At 34.9% G+C, this 19,673-nt stretch overlaps 2 protein-coding genes across 4 annotated transcripts; one reads left to right on the top strand and one right to left on the bottom strand.

Moving 5' to 3' along the window:
• Positions 1 to 358: 358 nt before the first annotated feature.
• LOC136210637 (putative pentatricopeptide repeat-containing protein At5g13230, mitochondrial) lies at positions 359 to 4,980 on the bottom strand. 3 transcript variants are annotated; one of them, XM_066001992.1, is made up of 2 exons: positions 4,844 to 4,980; positions 359 to 3,268 (listed from the first exon to the last, which is right to left on the bottom strand). In XM_066001992.1, the coding sequence occupies exon 2, from the start codon at positions 3,237 to 3,239 to the stop codon at positions 759 to 761; it is 2,481 nt and encodes an 826-aa protein (XP_065858064.1). In that variant the 5' UTR covers positions 3,240 to 3,268; positions 4,844 to 4,980; the 3' UTR covers positions 359 to 758. The 3 variants fall into 3 exon arrangements, with proteins under 3 accessions (XP_065858064.1, XP_065858066.1, XP_065858065.1); XM_066001994.1 differs by having other exon boundaries at positions 359 to 3,231; XM_066001993.1 differs by having other exon boundaries at positions 4,860 to 4,980.
• Positions 4,981 to 16,784: 11,804 nt separating this feature from the next.
• LOC136213562 (aluminum-activated malate transporter 2-like) lies at positions 16,785 to 18,671 on the top strand. The gene is made up of 6 exons (XM_066002834.1): positions 16,785 to 17,041; positions 17,170 to 17,310; positions 17,399 to 17,671; positions 17,745 to 17,848; positions 17,925 to 18,068; positions 18,156 to 18,671. The coding sequence occupies exons 1-6, from the start codon at positions 16,795 to 16,797 to the stop codon at positions 18,573 to 18,575; spliced, it is 1,329 nt and encodes a 442-aa protein (XP_065858906.1). The 5' UTR covers positions 16,785 to 16,794; the 3' UTR covers positions 18,576 to 18,671.
• The last annotated feature ends 1,002 nt before the right edge of the window (positions 18,672 to 19,673 follow it).

The following is a 19,673-nucleotide window of genomic DNA, read 5'->3' as shown; positions in this document are numbered from 1 at the left end:
CCATTTTCAAAACAAGTATAAATTGAAATTATCAGATATGGAATTTAAACTAATTATAATCAGTGTTCCAAAAGTAATTTATTATATGACCATCAATTATATAAATAATACCATGCATTAATCAAAAAAACAATTTAGATAATGATAGCTAATTAAGCAAAACTGCCAACCATATTGATAGCAAATTCAGACAGCTAAATACACAAGATGTGCTCACGGCCTCACATACTGTGTGGCAGCTGAGTAAAGTGCCGATTTGGACAAGTTGAAACACCTTTCAACTTAAGAGCGCAAATAGATCACTTTAAGTCAGTTCATGTATCGATGGATCACTTTAAACAAGTACAAGATACCAATAAATCACTTTAAACAAACTCAGAATTGAATTATTTGGGCAAGTACAGAGACCTGAATGTATTAAACCGTAGGATACGCAATGATAATAATAGCAAGACTTCTACTTGTAGGAAATATATCAAAGCCGAACCTTATGATAGAGTCCACATATAGCTTTATACTCAAAATCACCAAACTTGATCAAAGGAAACAAGCAAAAGCATGTCAACCTCTGATTAAATCCTCCTATCCTCATTTTCATCTATCCATAAAATTAAATCTAACTCCACCCCCAAAATGGTGGATTAAAGGAAAAGATTATCTCACACATAGAAATAGATATTATCCTCTATAATAACTGATCAATACCTGTTACACAGAGATATGGATTTCAGGAGAATGGCCATCTAGGATCTCATTAGTCACCAATAGTCACCACAAGAGCAAATTCCATTCTCAAACTGATGGAACCGATTCATATCTCTGATGATTATTACCCGCCCCACGATCTTTGATACTAATTTTATTGCAGAATGGCAATCTGAACATATCCGCAGATTTTTCATAATGCGAATATGACTGCTAGGAGGCGTCCTGATTAAACCAAAAGCTAAAGCTAGCCTTTCACTGTGTAACCACAACCGCCGCTTCTTATCATCATCTTCCACATCAACCAAAACAGCCTTAATATCAGGAACATAGCCTGCTTTCATGGTTTTCATCTTCAACCACTCAAGCATTCCACAAATCAATTTCATGTCAGGATGAGAAGTGTCCCCCACAGAGAAATAGTGAACACTGCCTTGGTTCTCAATCCAACTCAAGCCCGGTTCTTTCCTTACCCCTTTGTTTTTCATGGCTTTCCTAACAGAAGCTACATTTTTCCACTCCCCTGCTGTGGCATATATGTTCGACAACAACACATGGGATGCCTCGTCTTGAGGGTCAATCTCAAGAACACGTTCTGCAGATATTCTTCCCAGATCAACATTGTTATGGATAACACAAGCCCCAAGTAATGCACGCCAGACCATAACACTTGGCTCGAATGGGATTTCTTCTATCAACTTTACTGCCTTATCGAGATGACCTGACCTCCCTAATAGCCAGACCATACATGTATAGTGCTCCATGCATGGCTCAATGCCATAGTCCTGTACCATTGATTTGAAATAAGTTTGTCCTGTATCTAACAAACCTGCACTGCTACATGCTGATAAGACACCAACGAAGGTTACTTTGTTTGGTTTACACTTTGTTTCCTGCATCATTTGAAAAAAATTTAGAGCTTCCTTGCCTAAACCGTGCATGGAATATCCGGAGATCATAGTATTCCAAGAAACTTCATTCCGTTCACCGAGCATGTCAAACACTGAAAGTGCCTCTTTAATGCATCCGCACTTGGCATACATATCAATTAAAGCATTACCAGCCACCGTATCCTTGTCATAATTGGTTTTCACCAACAATGAATGGATCTGAATACCTAACTCCATGGCTGCTAAACTAGCAGAAGCACACAAAATGCTTGAATATGTTACTTCAGTAGGCTGAACTTGACATTCAAGCATGTCTTTGAACAAACTTAAGGCCTTTTCTTTATCATCAGACTGCACATAGCCAACAATAATTGTGTTCCAAGTTACCTCGTTTCTATTTGGCAATTCCACAAAGAGTTCCATGGCAGTTTCCATCCTTCCACATTTAGAATATACATCCGTTAGAGCATTTAAAACGAACACATTTGTGTTTAAACCAACCTTGACTACATGGGAATGCATTTGTTTCCCCAAGTCCAAGCTTTCCATAGTTGCACATGCTTGCAGCACACTAGCAAATGTAAACTGATTAGGGATGACATAAGCTCGCCTCATCTTGAAAAACATCTCCAAAGCCAGGTTGCTTTCGCTGTTCTGAGCATATCGTGCAACCATGAAACTCCAAGGAATCACATCATCTTTGGGCATCTCCTCAAAAGCCTGTAGAGCATCACAGTAATCTCCTGACTTTGTGTACAAGTCAAGCAAGCCAACACCCACATAAAGATCCAGCTCATAACGAGTTTTTAAAATGCAACCATGTAAACCTTTTCCCACTTTAAAGGACTCTAGTCCAACACAAGCTTTGAGCACTCCAGCAAAGGTAAAATGGTTAGGAGCAAAACCAGCCATTCTCATCTTTGAGAAAAGTTGCAAAGAGTCTTCGAAACGATCATTCTCAGCATAGGAAGCTACTATCCCAGTCCAAGAAACCATGTCCTTGCAAGTAATTGCATCAAAAACTTGTCTTGAAGATTCAACATAACCACAAACAGAGTAGGCATCAATTAGAGCAGTCCCAACAAAGGCATTTGAGTCATGACCAAGCTTAAAGATGCAAGCATGAATACAACCCAATTCTGCCAACTCCAGACCAACTAGCAACTTGAAAATTGTAGTGAATACAAAAGGGTTCAGCTCATGACCTTCTCTATGTAACCTAGAAAATAAATCAACAGCCTCGTCTAACTGAGATGACTGCGCATAACCCTGAACCAGAGTCACAAACGATATCGTATTTCTCTCAGGAATTTCATCAAATAACTTCCTCGCATCTGACAATGTATCTGACTTGACATAAAAATCTAAAAGAATGTTGTAAGCAAATAAATCTAAGCAATTTCCCCTCTTTAGTATCTGACAATGAATAGCCTTCCCGACAATAAAATCACCGGCTTGGATACAGTTTCGAATCATAGCACCATAAGCATAAGGATCGAACTCTGGAAGAGAAATGCCTAGTTGCAGGGTCAACCGGGCAGCTTGGGCCGAGAATCCATGTTGCCGTAGACATCTCCATTTGAAGCTTTTATATTGCTTTGCAAGTGCAAATGTTGTGGATCTTCTAGAGAACAATCTGAACATGCAAGCCACTTCCCTCCAATTTAATTAAACTAAAGTAAAGTTTTAATATTAAGAGGGAAAACAATGGGCAAGCAATAATGTAGTCAGTGATTCCATCAAACAAGTTATCTTCATCACATAATGAGTCAGAGTTTGGCATAAGATAAGACAACTTACCAATTTTAGAACCAGAACCAAGCATGAGAAAGCAACAAAAAATAACATACATTTTCCTTGGATAAGGAAAATATTATAAATCACAAATTCAAAACTACGACTCCAATATATAATATTGATAATGACTTACTTTAACAACTTTAGCTAAAAGAAGCAGTATCATAATTTAGTTCACCATTCCCATTCTCTACAAATCATAAAAATTGATGTAAAAAATGTAACATGTAAAGAACTTGTTGATAAACAATAATATATTCATTTCTAGCCATCTTATTTTATGTTATTCTTACAAGCATATAAGATGATAATATTCTTAGTTAATTAATTTTCTTACAGTTTTAATACACATGTTTTTTTCTTTTCCTTTTTTTTAACATATATCTCATAATTACTATTTTGGTCATGCATTACGAAGAATATAAATAAAATGAATTCAGTTATGATGAGTAAATTGTCTTTTATAAGATTTGTCAATAGAGATTGTGTCTTCACACTTTTTTTTTGGTAGGAAAATGAAAGAGAAAAACAAACAAATTGTATCTTCACACTTTAATTAGATTCTATTATAAAAAATCAAAGTTATTAATATGAAATTCTATTGGCTTGAGTATTTGAAAAAAGACAAAACACTACCAAATGACAGCCATGGCTTTTCAGTGGTTGTAGGATTGCAAAAAGGGAGGGGAGAGGACGGAGAAGTCCCTGAACAGATCAAGAATTCCCTGTCCCGCCCCAGTTATCAAACAGGAAGAAAAAGAAAATACTCCTGGCTCCCTGACCCGCTAGGATCCCCATTCCCCAATTAGGAACAAAAATTCCAATTTCAAGCATTATTAAACTTTGTGCTAAGCTGATAACTATCTGTTGTTAGTCCAAATGCTAAGCTACATTCATAATGTAATCAACCAAAACATATAAATCACATGCCCGAAGTAACAATTTAGCTCGACAGTTTCAAAGAGATTTTACTTAAGGACCTAGGGTATTGAGATTCATAATCAAAGTCAAATTTGAATCTGTGACAAAGCCATGAAATCAACTTTTCAATTTGCATCCCGACAAAGCACAAAATTTACACATCAATAGTTAGCAATTCAACCCATCTATTCAGTTCAAGTAATTAAGAGATTAGAACTCAAAATAAAGAAACCATATAAAGGACAAGTCAAAACCAATGAAGATTTGTATCCCAACAAAGACACCAAAATCAAACAAAAATTGATCATCTTAAATCGGAAAATTCCAATTTATAGGATAAATTGCATATTCAGTTCACTAATGAAAAAGTTAAAAAGCGTAGCTAAGATTCCAAATTTCCAAAATAATATTAACGCAATGCATATTCACCCTCAGAAAACTAGTTACAATAAGAAGATTCTGTTTGATTTCAAAAAAAAAAAAGAAGAAGATAAATATCAAAGAAATAGCTAGAAAGCAGCAGACTTCACCAGGGAATGGCGATACCGTGAGCAGATAATGACCAGCTAGGAACTGCGAGTTCCGGCGAGGAAGATAGAGGAAGGAGTGACGATAGTATGCAGAGGAAGAGAGGGAAAAGGGAACGAAAGTGAGGAGGAGAAAATGGGGAGATGGAGTGGCGGCAGATGAAAAGAGAGAAAGAACTGAATATGTAAGTTGGGCCAGGCCCGACTACCATCTGACTGGACCTATATTTAGGGAGGGAAATTTACAGGGTTGGTTACATAAAAATCACAAATAATAATAATATCTACTTTTTAATCAGAATTGATAATCTAATCCTTAATATATCAAAAACAATAATTTTATTTTACAATTGTCAAGTGGTGGTTTTCTAATTCTACAAACGTGGTTTCAGTAAAAAAATAAAAAAACTGTCATGTGATTTTTTTTAATTTGTAATCACACACAATAATATAAAATTTTAGATTTTAAAAATATAAATCTTAGACCTTAATTTTAAAAATGCTAAATACTAAAATAAACCATATACCATAAAAATAAACCATAGTCTCTAATTTATAAACCCTGAATTATAAAATATAAATCATTAATCATAACTTTATATTCTAAAAAGTAAATTTTAGACTATAGTTTATAAATTTTAAATTTTCAAATATAAATTGTAGACACTAATTTATAATTTAATAAATTATAAACATATGAAAATGATTAATTGGAAGGATATAGTACCAAAGAATGGAAATGGTAGAAACAGAAATATGAAAGATGTGAAAAGGGTAAAAGAAAAAGAAATGGATGAAGAAAGAAAATATATTTAATTATTAGTATTAACCAAATCGTGGTTGATAATTGACATAATGAAAAGAGTTTTTAATAATATGACAACATTCAAAAAGTAGGGGCTATTTTAGTGTAAATAGTTTTTCAATCTTGCAGTTTTATGTAATTTTCTCAAATTTACACAGAGATTCATATTTGAAAAATTATTTACAAGTAATGATTTTGAATAATGTCAAACTAGTAGAATTAGTATTTCTAATATCTTTTAAGGATTAGAATTTATAAATTATATGTTTAGGATAGGTTATTTTTTAGGGTTTAGAATTTACAAATTGAGTTTATAATTTTTAAATTAAGATATAAAGTCATACTTTATTTATAATATATAGAAAATAATGACATATTAAAAATTAAGTTTGATAATATGATTGACTTGTAATTTTATAATTATTTATGATATTCATGTATTTCACCCCTATATTTACAAGTCGGGTTCAATTCTTACTAAAGTAGAGCTATGGATTAGGTGAGGGAAAAAAATTACATACAAAATCAAAGTTCATAAATTCAAGTCTATAATATATTGTCTAGGATTTATGATTCATGAATTAGATTTTAGAGTTTTTAAATTAGGGTTTAAAAATATATTTTATTTGTCATATATAAAAAAAGAGTGATATATTAGGAATTAAATTTGATAATATGATTTAGTTGTAATTTTATAGTTAATTATGATATTCATGTAGAAAGCTCGAAAAAAATGCTTTCTTCGAATATTTTCATCGTGTGGAAAATGAACGGCAATAAAATCTATATATATTACAAAATAGTAACGATAAAATTGAGGTGAAACTTTTTTTTTTTCAAATTAAAAAATATTTTTAATTATACTTGTTATAAAAAAATTAATTAACTAATTAACAAATTTATGAAATTAATTTACCTTTTCCCTCTAACACACCTCCTTTTTAAATTTCTCTAACTGTATCCCATGAGATTAATCGAATTCCCTTGTTTTTTATATTTATTTTTTCCTATTCATTTTCAATGGAATTGTTCTAAATAATCAATTATATTAGCCGTGAGATTGCAAGTATCTTCAGTTTCAGTAATGGTTTTTGCTCTATTGAATCTGAAATGACGAGAAATTCTACAGGTATTACATTGGTTTCCAATTGATTAATATGTAGTTATAATTTTTAGATTGTCTTTGAGTTCTTTTAATTTTTTGCTTTTTTCAACGTTGTTGTTGCTCATTTCCAGCTTAGTTTCAGTAATGGTTTTTCCATTTTATATTACTTGATATTTTATTTTTAATATATAAAATTTGATATTATTTATATATAATTTTATTAGGGATAAGGTGCAAAAATGCCCCTAACGTTGACAACGAAGAGCAATAATACCCTTAACGTTAAAAATGATACAATTAAAGGTCCAAAGATTGACAACTTAGTCCAATTTTAGACAATAATAATAGATTTTCATCATACAGTTAAAATTTCTATTGACCATCTTCTAGCTCAAAAAATTCAGGTCACCTAAATTAACAAAATGTCTTTTGTGCCCTCATCCCCCTCATCTGTGCAAATCGTAAAACCTTTGAAACCAACATCAAATGCGATTTTCAGTGGCGCCACCTCGACGGAATAATTAGCGACTATCCTCAAAGGTACCATGATATTAACGAACTCTATCATCTTTCCATGGCAGACCATCGTTACTGTAAAAGATTTATACTCAAAGAGAGAAAAAAGCAAAGGAATGTAGAACTCAATTGTGGTACCTCCATTATCAATACAAATTTCCAATAAATGCTCCACATTAGAATTTTACATACAGTTGATCCAAATTAAAATTTATCAGGTGCGTCAATCTGCAATTATATAGGTGCAGGTCAAATTTTTCAACAAAATCAAAGTGAACTGTGTGAGAAAGAACGGTCTCAAAGTGAAATCAAACAAAAATGAAGTGAATCAACGATTTTGGGTTCTTGGGGTTTTTTTGATTTAAGAGATTTTGGTGAGGGTTTTTAGATTTGGGGATTCAAATGTTACAAGTTTTGCAGAGATGAAGGATAAAGGGTATAAATGACATTTGGTTAATTTAGATGCGGTGAAATTTGTAAGTAAAGACCCAAAATAATTATTTTAACCTGTAATTTTTTTTTTTGTTAGTAATGTCTAAAATTGAACCTAATTGTCAACGTTGAGCCCCTAATTGTACCATTTTTAACGTTAAGGGTATTATTGCTCTTAGTTGTCAACGTTAAGGGTATTTTTGCCCCTTATCCCATTTTATTATCAATGATCTTTTATTTTTTGGTTTATTAAACCCGTGAAACATATGGAATAAGGTTTTCATTCCTCGATTTTCTTTGACTCTTCCGGATATCAAATTGCCATTTAAATTCAAAAGAACACAATATCCTTTAGCTGTTTGTTTTGCGATGACAATAAACAAAAATCAAGAACATTCATTTTCAAATGCTGGCTTATATATCATACGTCGAGTTTTCAATCATGGTCACATATATTGTGTTGAGATTTTTTAATCTTTGATTCAAAGTTTGTTTTTTTGACTAAGGCTTTGATTGGATTAGAGGTTTTGAAGGGTAATTAAAGGGAGGGTAGGGAAGGGTCTCTCTCTCTCATTCTCTCTTCTCCATTGATCTCTTCTTCTTCGTCTTCTCCATTGATCTCTTCTTCTCCATCTTCTCCTTTCTTCTTCTTCTTCTCCTTTCTTTTCTTTTCTTCTTCTCCTTTCTTTTCTTTTCTTCTTTTTCCTCCTCTCTTCTTTTTCTTCTCCTCTTTTTTTTTAATTTCTGGTAAATTCCAGAATTCTGGAATTTCTGGAAATTCCAAAATTCTGGAATTTTCTGGAATTCCAGAATTTCCAGAATTCTGGAATTTACCAGAAATTAAAAACAAAAAAAAGAAGAAGATGGGGAAGAAGAGAAGAAAGGAAGAAGAAGAAATGGGGAAGAAGAAGAAGAAGAAAAAGAAAAAGAAATGGGGAAGAAGAGAAGAAATGAAGAAGAAGAAATGGGGAAGAAGAAGAAATGGGGAAGAAGAAGAAGAAGAAAAAGAAAAAGAAATGGGGAAGAAGAGAAGAAATGAAGAAGAAGAAATGGGGAAGAAGAAGAAGAAGAAGAAAAAGAAAAAGAAATGGGGAAGAAGAGAAGAAAGGAAGAAGAAGAAGAAGAAAAAGAAAAAGAAATTGGGAAGAAGAGAAGAAAGGAAGAAGAAGATGAAGGAAGATGAAGGAGAAGTGGACATGGTGAAATGGATATTGAAGAGAGAAGAAGAAAAGAAGAGAGAGAGAGAAAATCGATAGTGAGGAAGAAGAAGAGGGGAGGAGGAGAGAGAGAAAAGTCAACAAAAAAGTAAAAAAAAAGTAAAAAAAAAAATTGTTTCCGAAAATACTCCTGCGATTTAACAGTCAAACTGTCGTTTCCTTGATTTTGCTAACGGCGACAACCACGAGGTCCTGTTTGCAACAAAAAATACCACAGGTACCACATCGCAAATCGGCCAAACCACAGGGTACTTTTTTGTAATTAACCCTATTATAAACTGCATATTAATATTTTTTATACTACTTTAATTATTTTCAATATATTTAAAAATATTATACATACCATATATCGTACGAGTGTAATATAACACTATTGAATATTAGTGTAATATACTACTGAATATTAATTGACCAAAAATAACATCATATTAGTAAGGGATAATATGCAAAAATACCCATAACGTTTACACCTAGGAGTAAGTTTACCATTAACGTCTAAAATGATGTAATTTTACCTTTAATGTTGGCAGCCAAGATCAATTTTACCCGTAATATTAGCAGGTTGGATCAATTTTAGACATTATTATAAAACACACATATTTTATTCTTTTTTTTGAAAGAATAGACTTTATTAACCAATATCAGAATCAAGAACATCAGTGAAAAACAGAGGCGACGCTTGCCACTCTCCCCACACAGACACAAATACGACTGCTCTAGCAAGTGCATGGGCAACCCTATTCGCTGAGCGCTTTATAAATGAAATAGAACAATCAACTAAATCATGTAACAAATGAATACAAACGACAATCAAATTCGACCGATATGACAGATCATAAGCAGGATGATTAATAGCTTGAACAGCTAACAAACAATCAGACTGAATTTGCACATTACCGATGACCTTCGCCTTGAGCCAACTTAACGCCTCCCTTATTGACATAATCTCCAGAGTTAGCAGTTCGAAACAACCGATGAACACCCCATGAGCCGCAGCCAAACACCTTCCCTCGTGATTTCTAAGCAAAAAACCAAAGGAATAGTACCCATTGGAGCTAAAAATCCCCGTATCCACATTAAGCACAAACTTTCCCTGATCAGGCGGACACCATTTTCCAGTTCATACTGTTTGACATTTAGCAATCGGCGTATGACTAGACCGAGCTTGAGACCATTCGAACCAAGCTCTTCGAGCTAACAAAACAATTTGAGATGAAGAGGTGGTCACAACATTCCAGACCACGTTATTCCTCCCATTTCATAAACTCCAAATTAAAAATAGCACCTCACAAATAAGAGGCTTAGGCGCAGCCCGCAGCAAATCCATAAGCCAATCTTCAAAGTTTTGAATTCCATCCATTCTATCATCACCAAAAAAATTCAGCCCAGGCAAGCTTTGCTGTCAAACAGCTCAAAAAAAATATGAGTAACTGATTCCGAAGCGTTAGAACATACAGGGCAGAAGTCCAAAATAGGCACATGACGAAAGACCAAATTAACATGGGTTGGCAGACAAGAACTCAGAATTCGAGACAAGAAATTTTTAATTTTGGGAGGCACCGACAAAGACCATAGCGACTTCCAATAGACATTAGTCAGATTCATTGGCACAGGTTGAACCGTTTGCATAGCCAGATGATACCCAGATTTAACTGAATATACACATTTTCTGTCAGGCAACCAAAACCAAGAATCATCAGCCGACAGCCTACAACGTGGTATAGACAATATAAGTCGACGATCACAATCCTTAAACCGGGCCATAATATAATCATAGTTCCAAGCCCTCTAATAATCGAGCAAGTTAGACACAGGAATATTCCCATCAAAGCCAGAGGCCATTGTAGCAGGTCGTGGATTTAGACCATCCAGCAACCAAGGGTCGCGCCAGACATCCGTATCCACACCATTTCCCACCTTATGAATAAGCCCCCTCACTAAAAGGTCCCTCCCAACCAAAATACTTCGCCAAACATACGAAGAATTGTTACCCAAACCAGCCTAGAGAAAACTACCTGATGGAAAATACCTACCTTTTAGAACCCTTGCCACCAGCGAATTCAGATTAAGTAACAACCTCCATCCCTGTTTTGCGAGCAGTGTCGTATTGAACTCACGAATGCTTCTGAACCCCATACCTCCCAAAGACTTAGGAATACACAGTAATTCCCAACGCTTCCAGCAGACCCCAGTAGGTGTACTACAATTAGATTTCCACCAAAATTTGTTCAACATTCTATTAATATCATCACATATGTGAATGGGTAAGCTAAAAAGACTCATGATATAACATGGAATAGATTGTAACACAACTTTAATTAAAATTTCTTTACCAGCCCTAGATAAGAACCTCTCCTTCCAATCTATCATCCTTGACCAGATCCGATCTTTAAGATACCCAAAAGTTCATGTCCGACAACAACCAATAGCAATTAGAGCCCCAAGATAAAGACCCATCTCCTCAATCTCACCAACCCCAAGCACTTGACATACATTGCTTTTATCCTCAGTGGTCGAGTTCCTGCTAAAAAATAAGGATGATTTCTGAAAATTCACACACTGACCCGAATCAGCCTCATACCTGCACAAACAATCCTGGATTACATCCGCTTCAGATAAGTTTGCTCGGAAAAAATATAACTATCGTCGGTAAAGAAAAGATGTGTAATTGGAGGTGCCGATCTTGCAATGCTACAACCATGGGTTTTTCCATTTAGAGCACAATCATGTAAAAGTAAAGAGAGACCCTCCGCACAAATCAAAAACAAAAATAGAGACAAAGGATCACCCTGTCGGAGCCCACACGAGGGAATAATCGGCCCTAGCTCAGCCCCATTATGCAAAATTTTATAGCTCACAGTGCACACACATAACATCAATAAATTGACAAAGCTTATAGGAAACCCAAGCTTGATAAGCATATTTTCCAGAAAAACCCACTCAACCCTGTCATACGCCTTGCTCATATCAAATTTTAATGCATCAATTCCCCTCTTACCCTGTTTGAGACACTTCAGTTTATGCATCACCTCATAAGCAATAATTATATTATCCGATATCAAACGACCAGATAGAAAGGCACTTTGATTATATGATATAATCGAGGGAAAAACCTCTTTTAGCCTGTTCGCAAGCATCTTAGAAACAATTTTCAGCAAGACATTACATAGGGCAATGGGTCTGAGATCAGTAATTCTCTTCATAATTTCCTTCTTTGGAATAAGAACAATCAGTGTATCATTCATTTTAGAAGGCAACGAGTATGAACGAAGAAAAAGAAGACAAGCGTTACTAACATCCTTACCAATAATACTCTAGAACCACTGGTAGATGTTAGGATTAAGACCCTCAGGTCGATGGCTTTTATTCGGATGCATGGAAAAATATGCATTTTTAACCTCATCATCAGAGAATGGAAGAAAAAGAAATTGAGTCTGATCAGCAGTGACTTTTGGACTCACAAGTGGAATCACCTCAGAATTATTCGTACCTTGGCTGTGAAAAATATTTGTGAAATAATCCATAATGATGTTCTCCAATCCAGCTTTAGATGTACACCACTCCCCATTGTCATCTTTAAGCTGAAAAAAAGAATTCCTTCTCCGACGTACAGAGGCATATTCATGAAAATATCTCGTATTAGAGTCGCCCTCTTGGAGCCAGAAAAGTTTTGCACATTGTTTCCAAAAATCCTCCTTCTGCTTTAAAATTCTAGCATAATTAGCCGCTGCAGCTCCGTATTGTTCAAGCCCAAACTTATCACTACTACCCTTATATCTCTCAAGTAATTGATGCACTGATCGGAGTGCGACATTATAGTTCTGACCGAGAGTATTACTCCATTCTTCTAACGCAACAGAGCAAACTTCAAGTTTTTGTGAAATGGAAGCCAATTCGACCCCGTGCCACGCCTCATGAATTATAGATGCACATTGCCCTTTCCGAAGCCACGCATTTTTGAACCTAAACCTCTTCACAAATGGACATTTCTGCCAAATTCGGAGTTGCGGAAGTAGAGCAGAGTGATCAGAACTAATGGTAGCCAAATTGCGCAAAAAAATAGCAAAGTGGTTGTTCCACGCAGCATTGACCAGAGCCCTGTCAAGCCATTCCTCAATCCAATAACCCCCGCCGCTTCTAGATTCCCAAGTGAACTGATACCCTTCCATCTGCATATCAGCAAGTTGACTATCTTCAACCGCCCTCCTAAAACCCTCAATTAACCAGTTAGGTTGCCTATACCCCCTCTCTTTTCAAAACTTCGGAGTATGTCGTTGAAATCCCCAATAAAACACCAAGGCAGATTAGATAGAGTAGCTAACTGACGAAGAGTGTCCCACGACTCACGACGACACTGCCTTTTCAGGACACCATAAAACCTCGTGAGCCTCCAAGGAGGTAAATCCTGGAAATGGACATTAACATCAATGAAATTAATAGTTGCATTAACCATACTAACCATTGCTTTATCCTTCCATAGTAAAGCAAGCCCCCCACCATGACCAACACCCTCAACTACACAAGATCCTTCAAACCCCAACTTTCTTTTCACAATTTCCACTTTATCTCTTTTGACCATAGTTTCCGTTAAGAAAACTATCATGGGCTTATGGACTCTGACAAGGTCCACTAGAACATTGACTATACATGGGTTGCCCATCCCATGACAGTTCCAACATATGAGACTCATGGCGCCGGGCGGGCCTGTGTGCCAGGTCCCGCCAATGATCCATTTTTTGAAGACTGGTTACTCATGTCACACTCCATGCTTCTCTTCTCATACCTAGGCCACTTGGGATCCATAATAATTCCCTCTTCTCTCTAGTCACCCACACCAATACTCTAAATTTTGGACACAGTTTTGATAGCTTTGGTACTCTCATTGCTTTGCTCTAATGGTGGCCCTTTGGAAGTGGATTGTGCCAAATGCTTGTTGGGATGAGTATTCTACTAATTTGGTTCCAACTAATGCATCTCAACATCCCAGTGACTATTATCTTCACTCAACGGATCACACAACCAATCCTTCCCAATATGAGGAGTGCCTCTACTCAAAGGAGCCCTAAGAAATGCCCCAAATTTTCTCTCTGCAGTGCTTTCAAGCAAATCAAATAGCATTGGGAAAAATTTATCTGAATGGCCTATGATTCCACAAAAGAAACAAAGACCAGACAGTCGTTCATAGCGAAAACTTACCCACATCCAGTCACCTCCACTATGCTTGATTTTCTATCCATATTTGAGAGGCTTCCGAACGTCAATGGATAGCTTAATCCGAAGAAAACTCTTGCGCAACCCATAAAAGTTCTTCAAAATAGATTCCAAGAAAATACCTATGCGATTCCCCATTGCCCTACATGTCTCCTCTGTCTGAAATCCCACTGGTAAATCATATAGTTGGACCCAAATTACTCAATAATTTCCAATTTAACAGCTTGAGTAGTTGCCGGAAGCTCCTAAACCATAAGAACATTTTGATTAAAGGTCCAGGGTCCATCATTAAGTACTCTTTTAGCATCCAACTCATGATAAAATTGGAAGATGTATCTCCCTTCTACTTCAGTTTGTCACAGTAACCCCCTTCATAGGCCTCCATATAGACACCAAAGTATTTCGCATTGAATCGAAATGAATAGATTTATCATTGAGAAACTGACCTATCACAAAATGAAATCGGTGAATCGATTCCTTGCAATATGTTCTTCTCCAAGCTCCAAACCCTCCTCATCTTCATCTTCGAGTCGAAGACGCGCATAAGCCTCCATAATTCCTTTTCCTTTATCCATAGAACCAAGATAAAACAATCGAAGAAACAGAGACGGGATTCTAGGGTTCAAACACAATCAAGAAACGGACGGCAATCACTGCAAAAAAAATCAATCGAAAAAGTAGAGACGAGAATCTAAGGTTCAAACACAATCAACAAACCAATCTGCAAACATCCCCAATAAAACGAAAAACACTCTTCACCTTGATCCATAACATCTAATTGATTGAGTAATTGGAATAATATGAAGCAATCAGAAAGAATTAGGCACAGTCAAGAAGACGAACGACAACATCTCAAAAGAGAAGACAGTATTCACTCCATCGTAGAGAGACAATGAAATGATGAGCTAAGTAATTAGGTAGTGGAAACAAGGCATATATTCCTCGAGAGCTCAATTCGGCCAATATGTGTGGCGATAGATTCAAACGAATTTTTCGACTTTGGATATCTTTCTTTCCCTTCTGGTTCTTTGTTTCTTATTAATTCCACGTAAGTTGATTCTAAAAAAAAAGATTTCATATTTTTATGATTTAATAATAAAATTGAAGATTAATATTTTTAAATTCGGTGAAATATTTGAAGTTTTTTTTTGTCAAACTCATACAAAATACAATATGTTTTTAAAAAATTTCACGTTTAATCATATGTTTGTAATTTGTTAACGAGTGATAAAATACCGCACATGTGAAGTATAAATGATAAAATTCATGATCGATAAGACAATTTGATGAATAATTTCTTCAATTAACCCAACTTGTCAACGTTATGGGTAAAATTGCACTTGATTGCAAACGTTAAAGGTAACATTGCACAATTTTAGACGTTAAGGGTAAAATTGCTCATAGGTGTAAATGTTAGGATATTTTTACACCTTATCCCTAATATTAATTATTATTATTATTATTGCAATTTGGTATATCATATTTTCGTAAATAGGAAAATCGTTTTTCTGATGATTTTGCGCTTTGTAGATATCATTTTCAAAAAAAAAAAAAACACATAAAATGATATCGAAATTATAATAAGTGTTCTTAAATTATTGAAACTTTGAAAGATTATTTATTTTGGAATGTTTATTAAAATCCATATAATTTCCCTATCCAACTTTTATTAGTTTATAGGGTGAGAGTGTAAAAATACTCTAACATTGACACTCAGGAGCAATATTACCCTAACGTCTAAAATAATATAATTTTATCCTTAATGTTTGTAACAAATAGCAAATTTACCTCTAACATTGGACAATTTAGTCAATTTAAGAAATAATTTATTAAACTGTCTTCAATTATGAATCATATCCTCTACATTTTACCTTTGCATCATTTTATCATTCATTGGTAACATACCACAACAATATAAATAGACGTGGATTTTTTTAACAAAAAAAAGTTAAAAAATTATGCTATTTTGTATGACTTGGACAAAAAAAAAAATACATACATTTTGTCGAATTTAAAAATATTAATCTCAATTTTTTTTATTAAATCACAAAAAAAATGTGATTATATTTTTTTTAACTAATTGGTACGCAATTACTGCAGCAGAATAATGAACAAAATATTTGTCTTTTATAATAATTCCTGAAATTAATAACTTATAAAGGTAAGGGGTAAATTTGTTCTTAGCGGCCAATGTTAGAGATAAAATTACACGAGGTAAAATTGCTCCTCACTATCAATGTTAGGAGTATTTTTTTCATATTATCTTTAGTTTATAAGGTAAACATTAAAATCAGTTTTATATTTATTATCTTAGTTTTGAAGTATACATATATTCCTCCTAAGCAAGGGTTTCTACCATTTCCCTTTTTCTTTCCATTTATTTTCCTTCGCTAACTTTTCCAAACTCCCCATCCAATCCAATCAATGAAGAAATCCAGTAGATCATGTCAAAGCAATATTTATGTTCATGAATCTAATCCCAAATCCAATTGAGATTTAGAAAATAAATAAAGCAGAAGGTGTCAATAGGTAGGCAGATACAGCATAAGACTTAATAGAAGTGTAAAGCAACATTTGGCAATTATAACTGCAAGACTTCAACTTTTGTATTCCTTTTAAGAACAGGTTCCTCCTATGGGTTTCAACACAGAAATTAAATTTAACAGAAATGGCAGAGACTAGTAGAACTGGTTTTGTTTTACCAAACAAATTATGGGGCAAGGTTATTGAGATGAGTAAAATGGCAACGAAACTCGGAAAAGATGATCCAAGAAGAATTGTTCATGCTATCAAAGTAGGATTAGCTCTTACAATAGTTTCTCTATTCTACTATTTTGATCCGCTCTATGAAGGTTTCGGTATCAATGCAATTTGGGCTGTTCTTACTGTTGTAGTCGTCTTTGAGTTTTCGGTTGGTAAGATTCTCACTTCATTCATTCTTTTTTTAGCTAAAACTAAAATCGGATTCTTAAAGATCCGAGACTTTAAATGATAGAATCACATTAGATTAATTTAACTTATCATCCATATTGGTTGAGTGCAGGAGCTACACTCGGAAAAGGTATAAATAGAATGTGGGCAACGGTTATAGGTGGAGCTCTAGGTTTAGGTTGTCACCGTATTGCAACGCTTTCTGGTCGCACCGGAGAGCCTATTTTGCTTGCAACGTTTGTCTTCATAATTGGTAACAATTTTATCAATTCAAAATTCTATTTTTATGACTATAAATTAGAACTAATTCCAAAAATCTTGTTTGGTTTTGATCTGGACAGCTTTTGTGATGACATACACAAGGTTTATTCCAAGAATGAAAGCAAGGTATGATTATGGGCTTATGATTTTCATATTAACCTTCTCTTTGGTATCAGTTTCGGGTTATAGAGACTCTCAAGTTATCCAGACGGCACATATGCGAGTATCAACTATCATTATTGGTAGTTGTGTTTCTGTTGTTGTTTGTGTTTGTATTTGCCCCGTTTGGATTGGACAAGATCTTCACAATCTCGTTCTTGGAAACATTGAAAAACTTGGTGCTTTTCTTCTAGGTACTCTCATAAATTCATGCTTTTTCTAGTCATTTTTTATGCACAATCTGTAAATCTTAATGAGTACTTTCAGGATTTGGAAATGAGTACTTTGATGGTGAATCTGATAATGAGGACAAGTCATTCCTTGAAAATTATAAAGGTGTTCTCACTTCAAAGAACACAGAAGAGAATATGGTATAGTAACATCTTTATTTCTTAATTAACTAATCCTTTTTAGGTAAGTAATTAATAACATATCTACTGGATACAGGCCAATTTTGCAAAATGGGAGCCGGGGCATGGCAAGTTCAAGTTCTTCCATCCATGGAAACAATATCTGAAAATTGGAAACCTGTCAAGGGAATGTGCCTTCAAGATTGAAGCTCTTTACAACAACCTTCACTCCGAATTCAAGGTTTGTATTTCATACTGAAGGTTAATGGAATGGTTTATACGACTTGAAGATTTTGACATTTTAGGACTATGTTTATTTTGTTTGTAGAGTCCAAAGGAGACAAGGAGCAAATTCTCGGAGGCGTGCAAAATTGTTAGCATGGAAAGTGGAAAAGCGCTGAAAGAATTGGGAGCAACAGCAAAGAAGATGCAAAGATCAAGGAAAGCTGCTGAGCATATTGAAAATGCAAAAAGAATAGCAGAAAATGTGAAGTTAGTTCTGAAGATAAACAAATGGGAATGGGAAGGAGAATCTTTAGTAGATATAGTACAAGTAGGCACAGTTTGTTTGGTTCTATTGGAGATAATACAAAGCATAGAAAAAATTGAAGAGGCTATAAATGAACTGGCAAACATGGCTGATTTCGACACACTTTCGCTGCAACACCCTCGTGGAGTGGTTCACTCCGCAATAGTGCAACCAATTCCCAAATGTGTCGATGCTATTGTAGTCACTGTCAGGGAATAACTTTATATACCTATGTAATCACTGTCAGGGAGTATCATCAGAAGTGAAATGAGAATTGTATACAATAAGCTTCATTTCTATAAATAACCAATTCGTGTGCCCTAAACCTTAAACCTTGCATTACAGGCAGAAAATGAAATATTATATGTCTGCATTTTATTAAAGACTAAGGAAACATATTATCAGGAAAAAAAAAAAAAAGACAAAGGAAACATGTGTGAATGGTATAACTTGTATTAATAGGAGTCACGTTTAAGTCATAAGAATACCCCTGTTTAAAAAATTACAAATAAATCATCAAAACTTAAGCAGATATCACTGAGGCTCTCAACCCGAATCTAAACAAACAATTTGAACAACATCTAGAGCACCAAATTTCCTTTTAAGAAGATGAATGAGGTAATTAGGCATACGCCTTTCAATGTTTTGATTCTCATTAATTAAAAGTATAGGCTAACAAGACATTTTATATTGCCCTTAGGTGTGCTCACCAAGAAAGGCAATATTCTTAGGGAATATAAAGGACAAAAGGACAATGACATGTGGCTCCATCTGTGCCCTTTATTTTAGGGTTTACATTTGATGGTTGTGATTAAAAGTTGCATTGATTGTGTGTGGTGAGGTGCATGCTATTCTGTGCAATGTGTTCTAGAATGTGCTATTAGGGCATTGTGGCATAAAAGCCCTTGTCTGCTGTGTAAAAGACCAAGTTACCCTTGGTAACTCAAAGGTCTGTTTCGGTAAACAATGGAAGTCTTTTATCTTTCATTTTCTTCTATCTTCGACTTGTACTTTGAACTTCCTCCTTCTTCTGTTTTCTTCCTTTTGTCTGGGACTAAATTCTGAAAAACTGGAAACTGAATTTATTATCTCCATACCCGTCCTCAAACTAGGCTTGGTAGATGTTGACCAAACCGAGTTTGCCAAGGAGAAAGCGGAGTTGGGGCGAGTGTTGGGCTTTAGTGAACAGATCAGCCAACTGCATGGCGGAGGAGATCGACATCAACCTTACTAACCCAGAGCAAACTCGTTCACGAATCACATGGCAGTCTATGTCAATGTGTTTCGTGCGTTCGTGAAACACGGGGTTCTAAGCGA

The sequence above is a fragment of the Euphorbia lathyris genome, chromosome 1, assembly GCF_963576675.1.
Source record: "Euphorbia lathyris chromosome 1, ddEupLath1.1, whole genome shotgun sequence".
Classification (NCBI taxonomy): Eukaryota; Viridiplantae; Streptophyta; class Magnoliopsida; order Malpighiales; family Euphorbiaceae; genus Euphorbia; species Euphorbia lathyris.
The sequence above is the reverse complement of the archived record's forward strand: the minus strand, read 5'-3'. Positions and strand labels throughout refer to the sequence as shown.